Genomic DNA, 18,458 nt, shown 5'->3' on the forward strand with positions numbered 1-18,458 from the left:
TTGTTGTTTCAGATTGTCAAAGCACTAGAACATCTGCACAGTAAACTCTCCGTGATCCACAGAGGTGAGTGCCAGGCACACAGCCGTGGCCGTGCTGGTGCCCAGCTGCCCCGTGCCCTGCGTGCCCTCAGCCGCACAAGGGCTGGCCCTCAGGCCAAGCCCAGGGCTCCCAGAACACATGACATGAAATGGGCCTTTGACAGCAAAATTACCTCCCCCAGCATCTCGTGACCTGCAGCACCCAGTCAGAGGTCCTGCCTGCTGGTTTGCTCTGTGAAGGCTGCCCGCTGGTCCCAGCGTCTCCCTGAGGTGCAGGGGAAGTGAGCTGCAGCCTGGCCGTGACAGCAGAGCGCAGGCTGCTTCCGTCTGCATTGCCTTTTCCCTATGCGTGGTCTAAATCCATGCTCTGCTTTGGCACCTGCACAGTTAAAACTGACTTCTGACCTTGGTGGGCTTTGGATCAGGCTTTGTGAAGGCTTCTCTGTCTCAGTGCTGCCATGCAGTGAGAGGCATCTCTGCCCCGGCACAATGCATCACACGGTGACCTAACCATCCTCATCCCCTTCTGTGAGCTTCTCTGAGCACCGGTGGGGCAGGATGCTTTGATACCTCAAGTGGCCTCTGGCAAAGTCGTTAATACCCTCCTTGAACTCTTTTGCCATTTCCCCCTCTAGAGCATCTCAAAGGTGCCTCGAACACACACAGAAAGAAGAAATCTGCAGCGTTGCTGCTTGACACTTTTATTGTCAAAGGGTCATTTTCAGTTTGTCATGAGGAGGAGAAAAGCCTTCTCTGAAATGTCTGACTGCCAGGGAAAGGAGCATCTGAAGCAAACTGAGTTCAGCTTGAGCAGCTGAACGCATTTCATGCTCTCTGTGTGGCTGGGGGTCGAGTTTCTGCCTTCTGTATTGTTTACAGTAGGTGGAAAATGCTGCTGGGCTTCTGGATTTCTGTTTGCTTGTTTGATTGCCACTGAAAAATTGCCTTGTTTCAGCGTAGTTAACAGATGGGTGAGGACCACAGATACCTGGAGCTTTTGATTGCAAAATGCTGATTAGAGAGCAGATGTTAACGAACTGTAAAGCAGCCAGTTCTAACAAGCAAAGCTAAAAAGCAGCTTCTGTCCCCCTTTGGAGGATGTTGTCACTCTGCCCTGTACCAGTTTATCACGTGTAGACAGAAGGCCTTCATGCAGAAGAGACCTCTTATTTCTGGGTGACAGCAGGGAAAAAGGATTGCTGCCTTTTGAGGATCAGTGCTGGGACAGGAGGAAACAGGGCAGCCTCTGCTCCCTGCACTGTGTGGCAATCAGCCTCCCAGGGAGCAGGAGAACACCTCCATCACCTTAGATATCTCTTCCTAGCTTCTTTCTGTGCCTTAATTTCCTTTTCTGATGGTGATCGTAGCTGCCTTCACGAGCGTGAGTTAAGTGTGGATGCAGCAAGGATTGCAAGGCTGTGATGGGAAGCAGATAAATCTGGCAGTAATAAATAGATGAGACACTGGCCTGGTTTCCACGAGGTGTGGAGCACCCACACGCCTGCTGCTGCTACTCACACTGCCTTCCAGCTCAGTATCCTCAAAATCAGAGGCCAGTTCTGAAATCCTCATCTTTGCCTTAGTTTGCTGCTCCCTTCTTCCCGTTTGCTGCTCCCTTCTTCCCCCTGCAACCCCGGGTCCTCATTACCCTTTCCTGCCCACCCATCCTTATCCTCTCCCTGTGGCTTTTCCCATCTGCTGGCCTAAATCCAGATCCAGCTGGGGACGTGCCAGAGCTCCAAGGTTTTGCACATACCCTCTGGAGGTGCCCTCGTCCCTGTTGAGCCCTCCCGCTGTGTGCGCTCTGATTTCCACGGCCATCCCCTGCGCGGTCGGGTCTGGTGGCTACACAGAGAGCTACCTCCCGCTCCCCAGGTCGGGCAGGGAAGTCTGCAAGTGAAGGGACGCTGGCAGAGCATGTGACGGACCCATGAGGCTGTCACCTGAACTCACACTCTGCGGCCAAAGGCTTTCTGCCGGGCGCGGAGCGGAGCGCAGGGACTTGCACCTTTGGTGCCCTCTGCCGATAGGCAGAGCTTGTTTTGGCTTGGCACGGCCGCCCGGGCGTGACAGTGACTGTGGCGTGTGTTCCTTCTTGCAGATGTAAAGCCCTCTAACGTGTTGATCAATACGCAGGGGCAGGTGAAAATGTGCGATTTTGGGATTAGCGGTTACCTCGTGGACTCGGTTGCTAAAACCATGGATGCAGGATGCAAACCCTACATGGCTGTAAGTGGAGGCGCGGAGGAGCTGCGTGCGGAGCGCTGCTGCCGCAGGGCAGCCGGAGCAACACGAGCCCGGGCCTCGGATCAGCCTCTGGAATGTGGCCTGGGGACTCCTTTTGGAGGACGCAGCCCTGGGTTGCTTGTAAAGGGGCACAGAGGGGTCAGATCAGGTCTCTTGGGCACAGCCTCGTCACCTCCCTGTGAGCTCCGGGCAGGCTCTGCAGTTACTCCGTGCTGCGTTTTTGCTGCATGCCCTCTGGGGACAGTTAGTACTTTTTGTCTCGAGGTAAAACAGTCCCCAGGGATTTGGTCCTTCAGACCCCTCCTAGGAGCTGCTGCTCAGGATTCGTTCAGTAAGGAGCACTTGAAGAGGGTGAAAACAGTCCTGGCTACCTGCGTGCTAGGTGCACTGGGTCAGCTCCACCGCCTCAATCCCTGGGGCACCTCTTTCTGGGAACCCATTCAGTAGCCTGCCCTTACTGGCAAAGGTTGTGGGACCATATCTGGCCATATGGCAACCAAGGGAGAGGATTGGTAGCGTGGGCTAAGTGATCTTAACCTGCCACCCTGAAAGACCCATGTGAGCTTGGTGAGCCCTGGGTGCGGGCATTGCGCTGGAGCCACCCCTGATCCTCAACCACTTTTGTCTCTCTTCACAGCCCGAAAGAATTAACCCAGAGCTGAACCAGAAGGGGTACAGTGTCAAATCCGATATCTGGAGCCTGGGAATCACGATGGTAGGACAACCTGAGGGCTCACAGCCGTGCCAGGAGGGTTGCTTGTTGCTGGTGGATTCATTTTCCTCTCCACAGCTCCCCTGACACTTGTGACACTGATTTCCTTGGGGGGCGGGGGGAGGGTTGTTGAGGGGGCAGTGGGAGTATAGCCTGGGGGGTACCAGGGAGCAGCCACAGGGTTGAAGGGAAGGAAGATGGAGCTATTGCCGTCCCTGGAGCTGTTCAAGGCAAGGTTGGACGTGGCACTTGGTGCCATGGTCTGGCCTTGAGCTCTGTGGTAAAGGGTTGGACTTGATGATCTGTGAGGTCTCTTCCAACCCTGATGATACTGTGATACTTTTGCTGTCTCCAGACGCGTTGGCCAGGTGTCACCCTGGTGGGGGCAGCCCTGCTGCAGTGGCCGTGGGCTGCCGGGAGATGGCAGCATGGGCTAAGGCAAGGGCGTCCAGCACCTCACGTCTGTGCCTGGCAGCAGGTTGCCTTTTGAGCGCAACAAACTCCTCCCAGCACTTGGCGATCAGCAAAGTCCCGCTCAGAGGAGGAGGGACGAGTGGCATCTCCCAGGCAGCCTCGAAGGGGAATCCATCTGCTTGCAGAGTCATTTCATAGCGCAGTTATTGTTTGCAGCGTGGGCTTGCGTTTGAACTTGGGACGTTTTCCAAGTGATGTCAGGAGGGTGACAGAGAATTGGTCGTGGGGACTGCTGGGTCTCCTCAGGTCTTGTCTTTTTTTGCTGGGAGAGGTTAAGCCAAGTGTTGTGGCCAGGTAGGGGGAATCATAGAATAGTTTAGGTTGGAAGCGACCTCAAAGCTCATCCAGTTCCAACCCCCCCACTATAGGCAGGGACACCTCCCTCTAGAACAGGTGTGATGGTTTGGGGGTTACCCCGCCCCCCCACACTTTTGTCTGTGCCCCAGCTAACTCAGACGGACCCTGGGAATATAGATGAAGCAATTTATTTACAGCTAGCAGAATTTACAAGCAGCTATTTACAATATATACAGTTATATACAATTATATACAGAAATATACAAAGGATAAACAATATGAAAGCACAACTCCCCTCCCAGAAACCTGAGTCCCCAGGAGGGGCTTTTCAAACCACCCCAACACCTCCCCCCGGCCCTCTTAACCTTACCCCAGTTCTCAGGAAGAAAAGAGGTGCAGCCAAGAGGTTAGGGAGCAAGGTTAGTAGGAGCAGGGTTAATGAGATGTGACCAGGTCTAAGGCAAAAGCAAGAGTGAGAAACAAAATGGAGAAAAAGTCTTTCTTCTTCCCAGAGTTCTCAGCGTAACTGTGAGAGAAGTAGACACAATTGTTTTTCATTTCACTGCCTGTTATCTAGTTCTGTTACCAAAACATTCCAGCTTGCTTCAAACTAGCACAACAGGTCACTCAAGGCCTCATCCAACCTGGTCCTGAACACCTCCAGGGAGGTTGTGGATGAGAGAATCACAGAATGTGTTCAAAGATTCTGTGATTCTGTGCTCCACAACCTTCCTGGGCAACCTGTGCCAGTGTCTCACCACCCTCACTGTAAGAACCCTTTCCTGACATCCAGTTTGAATCTCCCCTCTGCCAGTTTAAGCCCATTCCTCCTTGTCCTGTCATTACAAGGCCTTGTCAGTAGTCCCCCCCCAGCCCCCCTATAGGCCCCCTTCAGATACTGGAAGGCCACTCCAAGGTCTCCTGGAGGTCTGACTTGATGATGTTGTAGATCTCTTCCAACCAAAGTTATCCTGTGCTTGTATGAGATGGCATAGATTTGTGTGGAGCCTAAAACCCCGTACCCCTGCGTGGGCACACGGGGGTCTGAGGTCTGTGGGGCAGGAGGGTGAGGTCTGTGGGGTGTTTGCCCTTGGTGCCTGAGGTGTGGGCTCTTGTCTCCCCAGATCGAGCTGGCCATCCTGCGCTTTCCCTACGACTCCTGGGGGACACCCTTCCAGCAGCTGAAGCAGGTGGTGGAGGAGCCATCACCACAGCTCCCAGCGGAGAAGTTCTCAGCAGAATTCGTCGATTTTACCTCTCAGTGGTAAATTATCCTCTTGGCCTCCCTCATCCTGCTCCTGCTCGCCTCTGCCCTGCTGCTGGGGAGGCTGAGTACCTCGCAGTGGTAAATTATCCTCTTGGCCTCCCTCATCCTGCTCCTGCTCGCCTCTGCCCTGCTGCTGGGGAGGCTGAGTACCTCGCAGTGGTAAATTATCCTCTTGGCCTCCCTCATCCTGCTCCTGCTCGCCTCTGCCCTGCTGCTGGGGAGGCTGAGTACCTCGCAGTGGTAAATTATCCTCTTGGCCTCCCTCATCCTGCTCCTGCTCGCCTCTGCCCTGCTGCTGGGGAGGCTGAGTACCTCGCAGTGGTAAATTATCCTCTTGGCCTCCCTCATCCTGCTCCTGCTCGCCTCTGCCCTGCTGCTGGGGAGGCTGAGTACCTCGCAGTGGTAAATTATCCTCTTGGCCTCCCTCATCCTGCTCCTGCTCGCCTCTGCCCTGCTGCTGGGGAGGCTGAGTACCTCGCAGTGGTAAATTATCCTCTTGGCCTCCCTCATCCTGCTCCTGCTCGCCTCTGCCCTGCTGCTGGGGAGGCTGAGGAGGGCAGTTGCTGGCAGCTTGCTGTGTCCCTGTCCCCACGTGTGTTTCTTTGGAGTACAACCCCGAGTTTTGAACAGAACTCTGGGGAAGGGACAGGCCTTCATGTCCTTACCCAGCTGTATGGGCTGGGCTGGGGCCTGGCACTGTGCAGACAACCTGTGTTCTTTGCCAGAGCAGTGGTCATGGTGGCTGTGAGGAGCTTCCCCCTCTGAGATGGTGAGGAACAGGCTTGTGGAGGAAGGCACTCAAGAGTCTTTCTCATCCCCACACCAGCAGCACGGGATGGCTGCGGGCAGGCAGGTGCAAGCAGGCAGATCCCTGGAGCTGATGCACAATCATAGAATCATAGAATCAGTCAGGGTTGCAAGGGACCACAGGGATCATCTAGCTCCAACCCCCTGCCCCAGGCAGGGACACTCCACCCTAGGGCAGGCTGCCCGTGTCCTCTTGCCCACGGCTTCTGGCAAGGCAGCAGTGGCACAGAGTTCACCCCTCTATGGTCCCTGCCTGCAGCCGTCCTGCCCCCGGGACCCTCTGGCTGCCGTGCTGCTTTCCCCGAGGCTCAGAGCTGGCAGCAGCAGGAGGGTTTGGCTGTGGTGTAGGAAAAGGCTTGGAGCAGATGCATGCCGTCTGGAGGCTGCGAGAGCTGCCTGGAAGCCCAGGCTGTGCCGGCACCCGAGGAGACTCACAGCTGCCCTCAGCGTGTGGCTCGAAGAGAGCTGGCCCTGGCCCCGCAGCTCCTGACTGCCTCCAGCTTCCCTGGACACCGCCCGGGAGGCGTTTGGGTTTTCCAGGCCCCGCAGTGCCATCTGCCGCTCGCCAGGTTGGCAGGTGGTGGCTGCTGGGTTTGCCTGCTGGCCAAGGAGGGACAGCAGATCGACCAGCACAGGAATGTGAGGCTGTGGCCAGGCTGCCAGCGTCACAGCCCGCAGCTGGGTGGGCTCTGCTGTGCCCCAGGAAGGGCATTATCAGCCCCTCCTGCCCGGGAACCTTCACATTCTGCAGGGTCTTGTTCAAACACCTTTTTGAGGTCTTGATGGTGCAGCTGCATGCCTCTACCAACCTGTGCTGGGGAATGCCTGTGCCCACACTGCTCTGTGCCTCTCAGAGGCGGGAGCTGCCTTGGAAAAGCCCTCTCACAAAGTGCCCACGCCGAGGTGTTGGACCAGCTGCCTTTCTCCCATGCTGCTGGCTCCCTACTTGTTGCAGAGTTGCCTGCTTGTGCCAGGCAGGCTGTTGTTCCCCAGCGAGTGTTTTGCTTTGGCAAGCAGGGTGTCTTGCAGCATGGGCTGATTTAGGGGTAAGATACCCACAGCCATCCGTGCTGGTGAGAAGAATGACCCTGCTGAGCAGTGCCCATGTGCATGGGTTCCTCTCTTCACAAACCCTATCATAGAATCATAGAATCATAGAATCAACCAGGTTGGAAGAGACCTCCAAGATCATCCAGTCCAACCTATCACCCAGCCCGAACCAATCAACCAGACCATGGCACTAAGTGCCTCATCCAGTCTTTTCTTGAAGACCCCCAGGGACGGTGCCTCCACCACCTCCCTGGGCAGCCCATTCCAATGCCAATCACTCTTTCTGTGAAGAACTTCTTCCTAACATCCAGCCTATACCTACCCTGGCACAACTTGAGACTGTGTCCCCTTGTTCTATTGCTGGTTACCTGGGAGAAGAGGCCACCCCCCACCTGGCTACAATGCCCCTTCAGGTAGTTGTAGACAGTAATAAGATCACCCCTGAGCCTCCTCTTCTCCAGGCTAAACACCCCCAGCTCCCTCAGCCTCTCCTCATAGGATTTGTGCTCCAGGCCCCTCACCAGCTTTGTTGCCCTTCTCTGGACATGTTCCAGCACCTCAACATCTTTCTTGAATTGAGGGGCCCAGAACTGGACACAGTACTCAAGGTGTGGTCTGACCAGATCCCTCAAAGCCAGTGGAGGAAAGCAGGCATTGGCTGCAGTTTGTACTGGTTTTGTGTTGCTGGAGGCTGAGAATTTCTTCTGACACTGATCAGGTCTCATCAACTCGGTGTGGCTCAGTTCTCTCAGTTCTGGCCTAGCTTAGTTCTCTCTCAAATTCAGAGGTCCCAGAGTGGATCACACCACACCATCTGTTGCCTAGGACAGTGAAAGTCTGGTTACCTGCAGCTACTGCAGGGAAGTCCCTGGGATGTCTGAGCCAAGATCAGATCCAAATACGGCTCCTAATTCCTGAAGACTTACATTGATTTCAGTAACTTGTCACCAGATTTCCTGCTATTAATAACCTGGGAGCGATTTTGTTTCGTTGTTTTGTTCTTAGAGGGTCTAAATTAAGAGATTTACACCAGAGTCCCTGTTCTGGCCACACCTAACCTTCCACATTCACCTTAGCATCTCAGCTTGGGCTGCCTTGGGCTGAGCGGATGTGACACATCCCCTACCTTCGGTTCGGCAGCGCTGGCACGTATCGTTACTAGGTTCCTCTGTTCATTCACAACATGACACTAAGCATGAGCCCACTACACACAGCAAGCAGGAAATATCTATTCAGTGTGTGTCCTCTGCTTCCTCTGGGCTCCAAGCAAATCCCAGCAGAGGAGCGACTTACCACCACCGAGGTTCTCACTTTTGTTTGGCTCAGTGTGACACCTTTTCCCCGCCACCGACGTGTACGTGTGTGAAGATCTTTTCAAGTTGCTCCAAGTGTCTTTCCCCTAAATACACTGTCAGGAAGTGAGTAGAGATTACGTCCTGTCTTTTAAAAGCTATTTTCTGCTGGAGGGGAACCAAAATAACTTCCAGCTACAACCCTCCAGAGCCATCTGTTGTAGGAGAAGGGGAAAAAAAGGATGTCCCATGGAACCGTCCCTGCTGATAACAGCGTGGTGGTAAACAAATAGTTGTACACGTGCTGCAGAGCCACTTGGTCACTGCACAATGAGCACAGGTTGAAGGCTGTGTCCATTCCCTTAGTCTCTGGGCTGCCACATGGTGCTCACAAAATCAACTGTACCTGGCCCCCAGCAGCAAGTCTTCACTGGTATGTGTGGTGTCTCCAGATCTCGTTTGACCTCGGTCACCAGAATCACAGAAACATCCAGGTTGGAAAAGCCCCTCAGGATCACCAAGTCCAACCTTGCTGTCTACAACTACCTGAAGGGAGGCTGTAGGCAGGTGGGGTTGGTCTCTTCTGCCAGGCAGGCAGCAACACAGCAAAGGGACACAGTCTCAAGTTGTGCCAGGGCAGGTCTAGGCTGGATGTTAGGAGGAAGTTGTTGTCAGAGAGAGTGATTTGCATTGGAATGGGCTGCCCAGGGAGGTGGTGGAGTCTCTGTGCCTGGAGGTGTTGAAGCAAAGCCTGGCTGAAGCACTTAGTGCCATGGTCTGGTTGCTTGGCCAGGGCTGTGTGCTAGGTTGGCCTGGCTGAGCTTGGAGGTCTCTTCCAACCTGACTGATTCTATAATTCTGTGATTCTACAACCCTGCTCAACAAGATTCACCATAAACCATATCCTTAAGCACCCTTAAGGCTTAAGGCCCGAGGCTTGAAACCTTGCTTTTGTTGTGATGTAACTTTATGATTGGGGGACTTGAGCACCTCCCCTGTGAAGAGAGACTGAGAGCCCTGGGGCTGGAGAAGAGAAGGCTGAGAGGGGTTCTGATCAATGTCTACAAATATCTGAGGGGTAGGAGTCAAGTGGAGGGGTCCAAGCTCTTTTCAGTGGTGCACAGTAATAAGACAAGGAGCAATGGATCCAAAGTGGAATATGGAGGTGTTGAAGCAAAGCCTGGATGGGGCACTTAGTGCTGTGGTCTAGTTGACTGGATAGGGCTGGGTGCTAGGTTGGCCTGGCTGATCTTGGATGTCTCTTCCAACCTGGTTGATTCTATGATTCTATGATTCTATGATAGAAGGTCTCACCTCAACATGAGGAGAAACTCCTTTACAGTGAGAGCGACAGTACAAGTGGGGCAGGCTGCCCACAGAGGTTGTGCAGTCTCCTCTGGAGACTTTCAAAACCTTCCTGGATGCATTCTTGTGCAGACTACTCCAGGTAATTCTGCTTTGGCAGGGGGGTTGGATTTGTTCTCTGAAGGTCCATTCCAGCCTCTGAGGTTCTGTGACTCTCTGTGAATTGCACACAGAATGTGACTTTTAAATCTTTCCTTCTTTTTTTTTTCTCATTCAAGCTTGAAGAAGAATTCCAAAGAGCGGCCAACATACCCAGAGCTTATGGTGAGTGTGCCTGCAGCAAGCTGGGTGCTGGGGGAGAGCTGAGAGGGAATACACTGAGCTGCTGAGGAGAGGATTTCCAGTAGTGACTGCTGATTCAGGATGCTTCGCACCTCTCTATTCCCTGCAGATGGGCGAATCATGGCGCTCCAGGGTCTTGGGAGGGGGACTTCAAAGCAGAAAATGCTCTTTGGGAGGCTGTTCAGGTGCTATTTCAGTCAGATCAAGCAACTCTCCACCTGGAGTACTGCATCCAGTTCTGGAGCCCCTATTACAAGAGGGATATGTGTGTCCAGAGAAGGGCCACAAGGCTGATCAGAGGGCTGGAGTTGCTTGGCTATGAGGAGAGACTGAGGAAGTTGGGACTGTTCAGTCTGGAGAGGAGAAGGCTCCAAGGTGACCTTATTGTTGCCTTTCAGGATCTTAAGGGGGCCTACAAGAAAGCTGGGGAGGGACTTTTTAGGCTGTCAGGGAGTGATAGGACTGGGGGCAATGGAACAAAGCTAGAAATTAGTAGATTCAGACTGGATGTTAGGAAGAAGTTCTTCAGCATGAGGGTGGTGTGAGCCTGGCAGGGATTGCCCAAGGGGGTGGTGGAAGCCTCATCTGAGTTAAGGTGTTTAAGGCCAGACTGGATGAGGCTCTGAGCAGCCTGATCTGGGGTAGAGTGTCCCTACCCGTGGCAGGGGGGTTGGAACTAGATGATCCTTGTGGTCCCTTCCAACCCTGACTGATTCTATGATTCTAAGCAAGAAAAAGTTGCAAAAGCATCTAAGGGGCAAGAATGAGGCCATGGAAAACCAGTTAGCAAAGGTGAAATCCTCCTCTTAGGTTTGTGTGGTGGCTTGAAATGGATGTACTGTGGAGGGTCCACATGGGCAGCAGGAACTGAGTGGCCTGGTAGGCTTTAATGTCATGGATTTGTGGAGAAAAGACTTTTTGGGCAGAGGAATTCCTGGATGTCGAGGACAGAGACGAGACTGTGACTAACAATTCCGGTTATTGAATTGCATCTGCTGCTTAGACACCATTTGCCATGAGCATGTCTGGGACAGGAGCACAACCGAGGAGGAAAATGCTGATAAAGGCTTACGGTGGGGGAAATGGAAGGCACTGCAAGGCTTCGAGGTCAGATGCACTCAACTGCTGATGAACTGCTAGCAGTGCAGACACTGCTGTTTAGTGAGCAAGAGCTCTGGGCTGGAGCTAGCAAGGGCAGGGCCTGTGCTGAGATCTTTCTGCTAGGGCTTCACAGCTTCATGGCATCTCTCTGCCTTGGCTTTCTGGTAGAGGTAGCCAGCAAAAAGCAGGAGTGCTTTGGAAGTCAGGGTTCTCTCTGCCTTGGCTTTCTGGTAGTTGATAGCCAGAAAAGAGCAGGAGTGCTTTGGAAGTCGGGGTTCTCTCTGCCTTGGCTTTCTGGTAGTGATAGCCAGAAAAGAGCAGGAGTGCTTTGGAAGTCAGGGTTCTCTCTGCCTTGGCTTTCTGGTAGTGATAGCCAGCAAAAAGCAGGAGTGCTTTGGAAGTCAGTGTTTCATCCCTGTAAGGGTCCAGTCCCTTTTTAACTCTCACCTGATTGCTCAAGGTAGGAAGGTGCCTTACTTTGTTATTCTGAAGATCCTGACCCAAATGCTTGCCTGACATCTAGGAATCTACATGCCCATCCCTGTCTGGTGCCACTAGCAAGATCTGCTGGGTTAAGGGTGGAAACTGCTGCAGAATCTGCTCGGTCATTGCTGTGTCCTGCCCCATAACTTGTAGGACATGCATTATGCCATCAGCTTCATTGCTACTTTGTGCTGTCTGCTTGGAGGTGTTGGGACCTCTGTGGTGTGAAGGTGCCAGGGTTTCAGGTGCTTTCTAGCTGCAGGAGATGGTGGCAGTCCCTGTACCCTTTGAACACGAGTTGTAAGCAGTGAATAACTCCTGTGGCGTTCCTTGCCGGGCCCTGGAAGGCAATTAGACTAAATATAGATTTGATTTACACACAGTTTGCCCAAATGCTGGTTTCAAACAAAGGCAGGCCTGAGGTTTATGGCTAGTCCCCCCCCCACTCCCCTCTTTTTTCTTCTTGACTAAATGCATATATGTTTTAAGCAACTTTCTGGGGTTTGCCAAGTGGCCTTTTATCAAATAGGTTCACCGGAGCAGCTCCATCTGTTGCAGCATTAATACCCATTGGCAAGCGAGTGCATTTCTATTGAATTAGCTTCTTGGATCACCTCTCTAGAGTATCTCAATGCTGTGGTATTTTATGGCTGACATGAATGTTGTGAAGTCCTGTGGTTGAGGGTTGCTGTTTTGTTGGTTTGGGCTTTTTTTTACCCCCTCCTCCCTCCTCTCTCTTACGGCATTAAGTTGCGGTACTGGATTGGACTTGTCATTTAGACCAAGGCTGCTCCCTTGCTTTCCTGTGGAATTGAGGTTTCTCATGGAAAATATGACTCTGTGCTATCTTGAGCATCAGGAAAACTGATATGGATGCTTAATTTAATTTAAAAACCCACTTCCCCAGGTGAAGTGGAGCGTGAAACTACTGCAGGGCTGGTGGTCTGCGCATTGCGTGGAGCACATCCCACCTGGCACAGGGTGTTCTGTGCTCTAACCAGGCTCAGTCATTGGCAAAGGAGTTGGGTTTACTGAGAGACAGGGCTGGAGGCCACCACTGCCACCCATGTCATGCCTGTGGGTGCTTCCAGCCTGCGGTAACACTGCTTTGGGTGCGACTTAGCTGGGATGGGAAAGCATCATGCTGGGATAATAACACGGCAGGCCATTTGGGTCATCTCTCCAAGAGTTACTTAGGACACTTCAGTTCCCGTGACTGTCTGACCCAGAGAGACCTTAAATTATGTCTGGATCCTTGCCTCAACTCATTTCAGCTCTGTTTCCCACATAATTGTGCTTCCTCTTCCTTGCTGGTGTGTCTTTGGGTCACTTCCCGACTGCTCAGAGCTGCCTCTGGACAGCTTTCTGCTCAATCCCACCTTGGATGATCTCATTTCTTTGCTCTTCTTATCCTTTCACTTGGCCACTGCTGTAAAAGATCACTGAAATAGCCAGTGCTTGGAGTCTGATGTGATGGGCAGCTTCAAAAAATCCCTGGAAGTTCCAAATTGACTTCAAAAGTCTGGTTTGAAATGGGCTTAGGAAGCAAACCGAGCTCCCCCTGCACCGAATCAAACCAAACTCCCTCTGCACAGCAGCGTTTTGCACAGAGTGGTGGTCACCTGTGAGCCCTGCAGGGCCCCAGATGCCTTTTTGGTTAGAATCATAGAATCAGTCAGGGTTGGAAGGGACCACAAGGTTCAGCCAGTTCCAACCCCCCTGCCATGCCCAGGGACACCCTACCCTAGAGCAGGCTGCACACAGCCTCAGCCAGCCTGGCCTGAAACACCTCCAGCCATGGGGCCTCAACCACCTCCCTGGGCAACCCATTCCAGCCTCTCACCACTCTCATGCTCAACAACTTCCTCCTCACCTCCAGCCTCACTCTCCCCACCTCCTGCTTTGCTCCATTCCCCCCACTCCTGTCACTCCCTGACAGCCTAAAAAGTCCCTCCCCAGCTTTTTTGTAGCCCCCTTCAGATCCTGGAAGGCCACAAGAAGGTCACCTGGGAGCCTACTCTGCTATAGCCTGCACAGCCCCAACTCCTTCAGTCTGTGCTCACAGCAGAGCTGCTGCAGCCCTCTCAGCATCCTCATGACCCTTCTTTGTACACACTCCAGCATCTCCACATCCCTCTTGTCCCAGGGGCTCCAGAACTGGATGCAGTACTCCGTTGAGGTCTCAGTAGAGCAGAGCAGAGGGGGAGAATCACCTCCCTGGCCCTGCTGGCCACACTGCTGCTGCTGCAGCCCAGGCTCTGGTTGGCCTTCCAGGCTGCAAGTGCACACTGCTGGCTCCTGTTGAGCTTCTCATCCAGCAACACCCCCAAGTCCCTCTCCTCAGGGCTGCTCTCCAGCCACTCACTGCCCAGCCTGGATTTGTGCTTGGGATTGCCTCGACCCAGCTGCAGGACCTTGCACTTGGTCTTTTTGAACCTCATGAGCTTGGCTTGTGCCCACCTCTGCAGCCTGTCCAGGTCCCTCTGGATGGATCCCTGCCCTCCAGCCTGGCTGCTGCAGCACACAGCTTGGTGTGGTCAGCAAACTTGCTGAGGCTGCATTCAGTGCCACTGTCCATGACACTGTGGCTCTGTCTAACATTCTCCACACGAACAAATGCAGTGGGAGTCCAAGAGTGTTTAGGTGATTTCAGGAGCAGGTTGGCTGAGCTCAGACGATATGTGGCAGCCCCTGGTAGCAAACTGAAGCAGTGGTGCTGGCACTCTAGAGAGGCTTTGCTGTTGCTCTCAGGGGGCATTCAGTTGTCAGTTGGTTGTTGGGGTTTTCTTTTTCCTTGCACACATTTTTCCATTTGTGCTGAAATGTAGGCAGGGTTTTCTGGCAGGATATCTTCCCATGATGGTCACGATTAAGTAGTTAAAACATACAGCTGCAGATGGCTTTCCAGCTGGGATGGCTTTCTAGCTGGGGTGGCTTTCCTCTTTGTGGTGGTTAGGGGTAAAGTAGCCATCTCCTGCTGTGAGTATGAGCAATTGCAGGGAAGAAATGAGGCTCAGAAGTCACCAGAGGGTAAATACACAGATAAAGTAGGAAGCTGAGGGAAAACCCACTGCAGTCAGCCTTCCTGCGAGGGTTTTTCCTGCTTCTCTTGGAGCTGATGTGTGGTGGGATGAGTAACCACCATCTCAGGAGGAGCACATGTCTACCCCAGGCACCACAGAGCTTTGAGCCAGCATATGACAAAGAGCATCATGTGCTGGAGGTGGAGGCAGAGGTTTGTAATGCATTTGAGAACAGCCTAGCTCAGGGTTTAGAGGGAATCCAAGAGGACAGCACAAGTCTGCAGCCTTCACGAAGTGGCCCCTCAGGCTCACAGAGCACTGGCACAGGCTCCCCAGAGAAGCTATGAGTCTCCTCTGGAGACTTTCAAGGCCTGTCTGGATGTGTTCCTGTGTGACCTGAGCTAGGTTGTATGGTCCTGCTGTGGCAGGGGGGGTTGGACTGGATGATCTCTTTGGGTCCCTTCCACCCCCTAACATCCTGTGAGCCTGTGATTCTCTGGAGACTTTCAAGGCCCACCTGGATTCATTCCTCTGTGACCTGAGCTAGATTGTGCTGTGGGCAGCTCTGGAGCTCCCAACACAAGAAGGACATGGAAGTGTTTGAGCCAGTCCGGAGGAGGCCATGAAGATGCTCAGAGGGCTGCAGCAGCTCTGCTATGAGGACAGGCTGAGAGAGTTGGGACTCTTCAGCCTGGGGAAGAGAAGGGTTTCAGGAGACCTTGTAGTGGCCTTCCAGTATCTGAAGGGGACCTACAGGAAGGCTGAGGAAGGACTATTGACAAGGCCTTGTAATGACAGGATGAGGAGGAATGGGTTTAAACTGGCAGAGGGGAGATTGAAACTGGATGTTAGGAAGAAGTTGTTTGCAGTGAGGGTGGTGAGACACTGGCACAGGTAGCCCAGGGAGATGTTCAGAATCAGGTTGGATAAGACCTTGAGGACCACATTCTGTGATTCTGTGCTGCACAACCTCCCTGGAGGTGTTCAGGACCAGGTTGGATGAGGCCTTGAGCAACCTGTTCTAGTGGGAGGTGTCCCTGCCTATGGCAGGGGGTTGGAACTGGATGATCTTTGAGGTCCCTTCCAACATAAACCATTCTATGATTCTATGATCTTCCAACCCCTGGCATCCTATGATCCTGTGATCCTGTGAGCTTGCCTCAGCTGCAGAAGTTGGAAAGCTCAATATTATGATGCTGGCAACAAAATATTTTTTCTCTGTCTAGAAGATTGTCTGGAAAAAAAAAAAAAACCCTTTTAGGTTTGGTCCTTCAGCACTGCAAATAACAAACTTCTCTTGTCTTGTTTTTTTCCCTCCCGCTCCCCCAAAACCTCTCTTCTCTCTCCCAGCAACATCCTTTCTTCACCCTGCACGAATCCAAAGAGACAGACGTCGCCTCTTTTGTCAAACTCATCCTGGGAGACTGAGGAACTGGACTTGTAAATGAAATTGCCCTTCTGTGGACTTGGTGGGTGCAGGGGAGGGGTGCGTGTGCGGGACTTGTCGCGAGAGCGCCAACGGAGAGCCGCTGTGTTCTGTTCTGCTTTGGTTTGGGGTTTTTGTTTTGTTCCCATTTCTTTTTGGTTTGGTTTTGTTGGTGTTTTTTTGGTTTTGTTTTGTTTCGTTTTTCCTTTGGTTTGTTTGTGGTTTTTGTTTTGTTTTGTTTTGTTTTGTTTTTATTCTGAGAAACCTCCTCCCTCCCCTCCCCGCCAGCCTCACCCAAGTGTTTGAAAGGGTTCTTTGGGTATCCATAGTGACATAGAACGAGCTGGTGAGTGAAATGAATTTTAATAAGGTTGCTAACCTTAAAACACAGCCCCTCCACCCAAAAAAAACCAAAACCCACCACAAAAACAACCCAAAAACCTAAAACAAAAAAAAAAAAGAGAAAAAAAAGAAGTTGAAAAGAGTGATTTACCTATTTAATGACAGTCCAAGTCCCTCCTCCTCCTCCTCCTAACTTTCTCCTCAGCCCTCACTGTCCCTTCCCCCTGACCCAGACTTTGCTTTGTCATGGTAATAGGTGCTATGGTAGTCATGAAGCTGTATGTAGATTTATATTTTGTCCCTTCCATTATTTTAATATTTATGTTAAGTGCTCAATGGAAATAGATTCCTGGTTTGTGTGAGGATGAGTGCGTGGTGACGATGAGGGTGATGCTAAAGGTGGCCCCGCAGCGAGCGGTAGTTGTAGGGCTGGGCTGGGGGAAGGGTGTCCAAAGGAAAGGAAGAAAGAAGAGAGGAGTCTGTCCTGTGTTGTGGGAAGTGTTTAAAAGGGTTTCTAACCAAGGATCTCAGCTGCTTTTGCAGCATCACTGTAAGGAGGGCAGGAGGCCTCAGTGTCCCTTGAGGTCTCCTCTTCTGGGGACGCTGCGCTCTGATCCCGGCTGGCGTGTCCCGGCCAGCCTGGGGAGCACTGCCAGCCTCCTGCCAGGGAATGTCCTTGCCCTGCGTCCCACCCATTCACTCTGCTCTCTCAGGCAGGTGCTGAGGTCTGGAGCGGGAGGACATTGCTAGGATAGTGCCTGGGACAAAAGCCCCTGAAGAAAGTAGGTGGCCAGATAAGTTGCACAAAGATCAGGAGGAGGCTGCAGTCGTCGGTCCCCACCTCCCCGTGGGCCCAGCAGCATTGCAGTGCCTGAGGATGCCTTGGGCTGGGGATGAGCTGCTCTGGGCCTAGAAGGAATTCCTCTCCTTCTCCAGATAGAAAAGGGTAACAGTACACATAGCATGACATCTGCAAAGGGGCTATGTCAGCCTGAGTTTCCAGGGCCCTGCAGCGGCAGCGATCCCTCTGCGCCTGCCCACAGGCTTTGGGAGTGCTAGCGAGCAGCCTGGAGCCTGCCGGCCTGGGCTCTGGGACTTGTCCAGCTCTGCTTGGGATGCTGAAGGCAGCCAGGAGCTCCCGTGTGGGCTGCAGGTGTCTCCTGTGAGAGCTGCAGCCTGGGAAACCACGCGGGGAAACCACAGCTCTCCCCTAGCAGGAGCTCGTTGCCGCTGGCCAGGGCCTCAGAGAAAGGTTGTTAGCCAAGGGCAGAGGTGTGGGGGCTGCTGGGGTGGGAAGGGGAGACAGCAGATCACACTGCTTTGAGGTAACGCAGTTACTGTCCAGAGGAAAGGGGAGGCCGTGCTGGGTCTGGGGCGAGATCTCTGGCTCTGGGTTGATGCTGGGTTGACTGAGCCAAGCCTGCACAGCTGCCTCGCTTGGCTATGAGGCTCTTTGCCTTTGCCCATGGCTCCTTCTCCTGGCCTTGTGCAGGAGAGTGCCTGTGCGTGCAGCACTTACGCCTCATGCTCCTCCGCAGGCTTCCCTTCCCCATCCGCCGCTTTGGTGCAATCTCTCAGTCACATCCCAAGTGCTTGCCTTGCTGTGTGGTATTTCAGTCAGCCTGGGATCCAGCCCAGCCCTTTCTCTCCCAGTTTCATGGCTGCAGTCTCTGTGGGTGTGGGTTGGGCTTCTGGACTCATCTGAGCATCTGTTTGGGAAGCGATCCCGTGGAAGGGCTGATGGGGAGGGCAGTATTTAGAGCAGGGGTTCCCCAGCAGTGGTACCTCTTGTGCTAGGGACATGCCAATCACTTTGAAGAGGTGCACATGGACACCACCAGTGCCTGGGCTGCCACTGTCACTGCCGTGGCTGTGGCTGGTGGCACCCACAGAGGTGGCTGTGAACTCTAACCAAGTGCAGCTGGGGCCAGCATGGAATGAGACAGAGGAGCATTGCTCCTGAGGATTTAGCAATCCTTGTGCCCCTCAGCTGCAGGGCAGGATGGCCTGAGGAGGGCTCACAGGAGTTGGGCCTCAGACTTTGGGGAAGAGTTTGTCCTTCCTTAGCCATGTGTCTTGAGCCTCCCAACCCTCAGTAGTGATAAGCTCCACATTCCACCTTGTGTCAGGGGCAACCTTTCAGGTTACATTTTGGTGTGGGTGAAACACAAGGATGTTTTACTTCACAGAGTCATTTTTAGAGGCCTTGCAGAGCTCATAACCTGCCCTCTCATATTCCTTTGGGGGTGGG

At 53.1% G+C, this 18,458-nt stretch overlaps 1 protein-coding gene across 1 annotated transcript in view; it reads left to right on the forward strand.

The window, feature by feature from the left end:
• The window catches only part of MAP2K6 (mitogen-activated protein kinase kinase 6), a 61,899-nt gene extending 43,994 nt beyond the window's left edge, over positions 1–17,905 (forward strand). The window contains exons 7-12 of the mRNA XM_064151745.1: positions 13–64; positions 2,141–2,268; positions 2,924–3,001; positions 4,894–5,033; positions 9,769–9,814; positions 15,790–17,905. Coding sequence (XP_064007815.1) covers positions 13–64; positions 2,141–2,268; positions 2,924–3,001; positions 4,894–5,033; positions 9,769–9,814; positions 15,790–15,867 — 522 coding nt within the window. The 3' untranslated portion in view covers positions 15,868–17,905. The remainder of the gene's footprint in view (positions 1–12; positions 65–2,140; positions 2,269–2,923; positions 3,002–4,893; positions 5,034–9,768; positions 9,815–15,789) is intronic.
• The last annotated feature ends 553 nt before the right edge of the window (positions 17,906–18,458 follow it).

This window comes from Pogoniulus pusillus, chromosome 11 (assembly GCF_015220805.1).
Source record: "Pogoniulus pusillus isolate bPogPus1 chromosome 11, bPogPus1.pri, whole genome shotgun sequence".
Lineage (NCBI taxonomy): Eukaryota > Metazoa > Chordata > Aves > Piciformes > Lybiidae > Pogoniulus > Pogoniulus pusillus.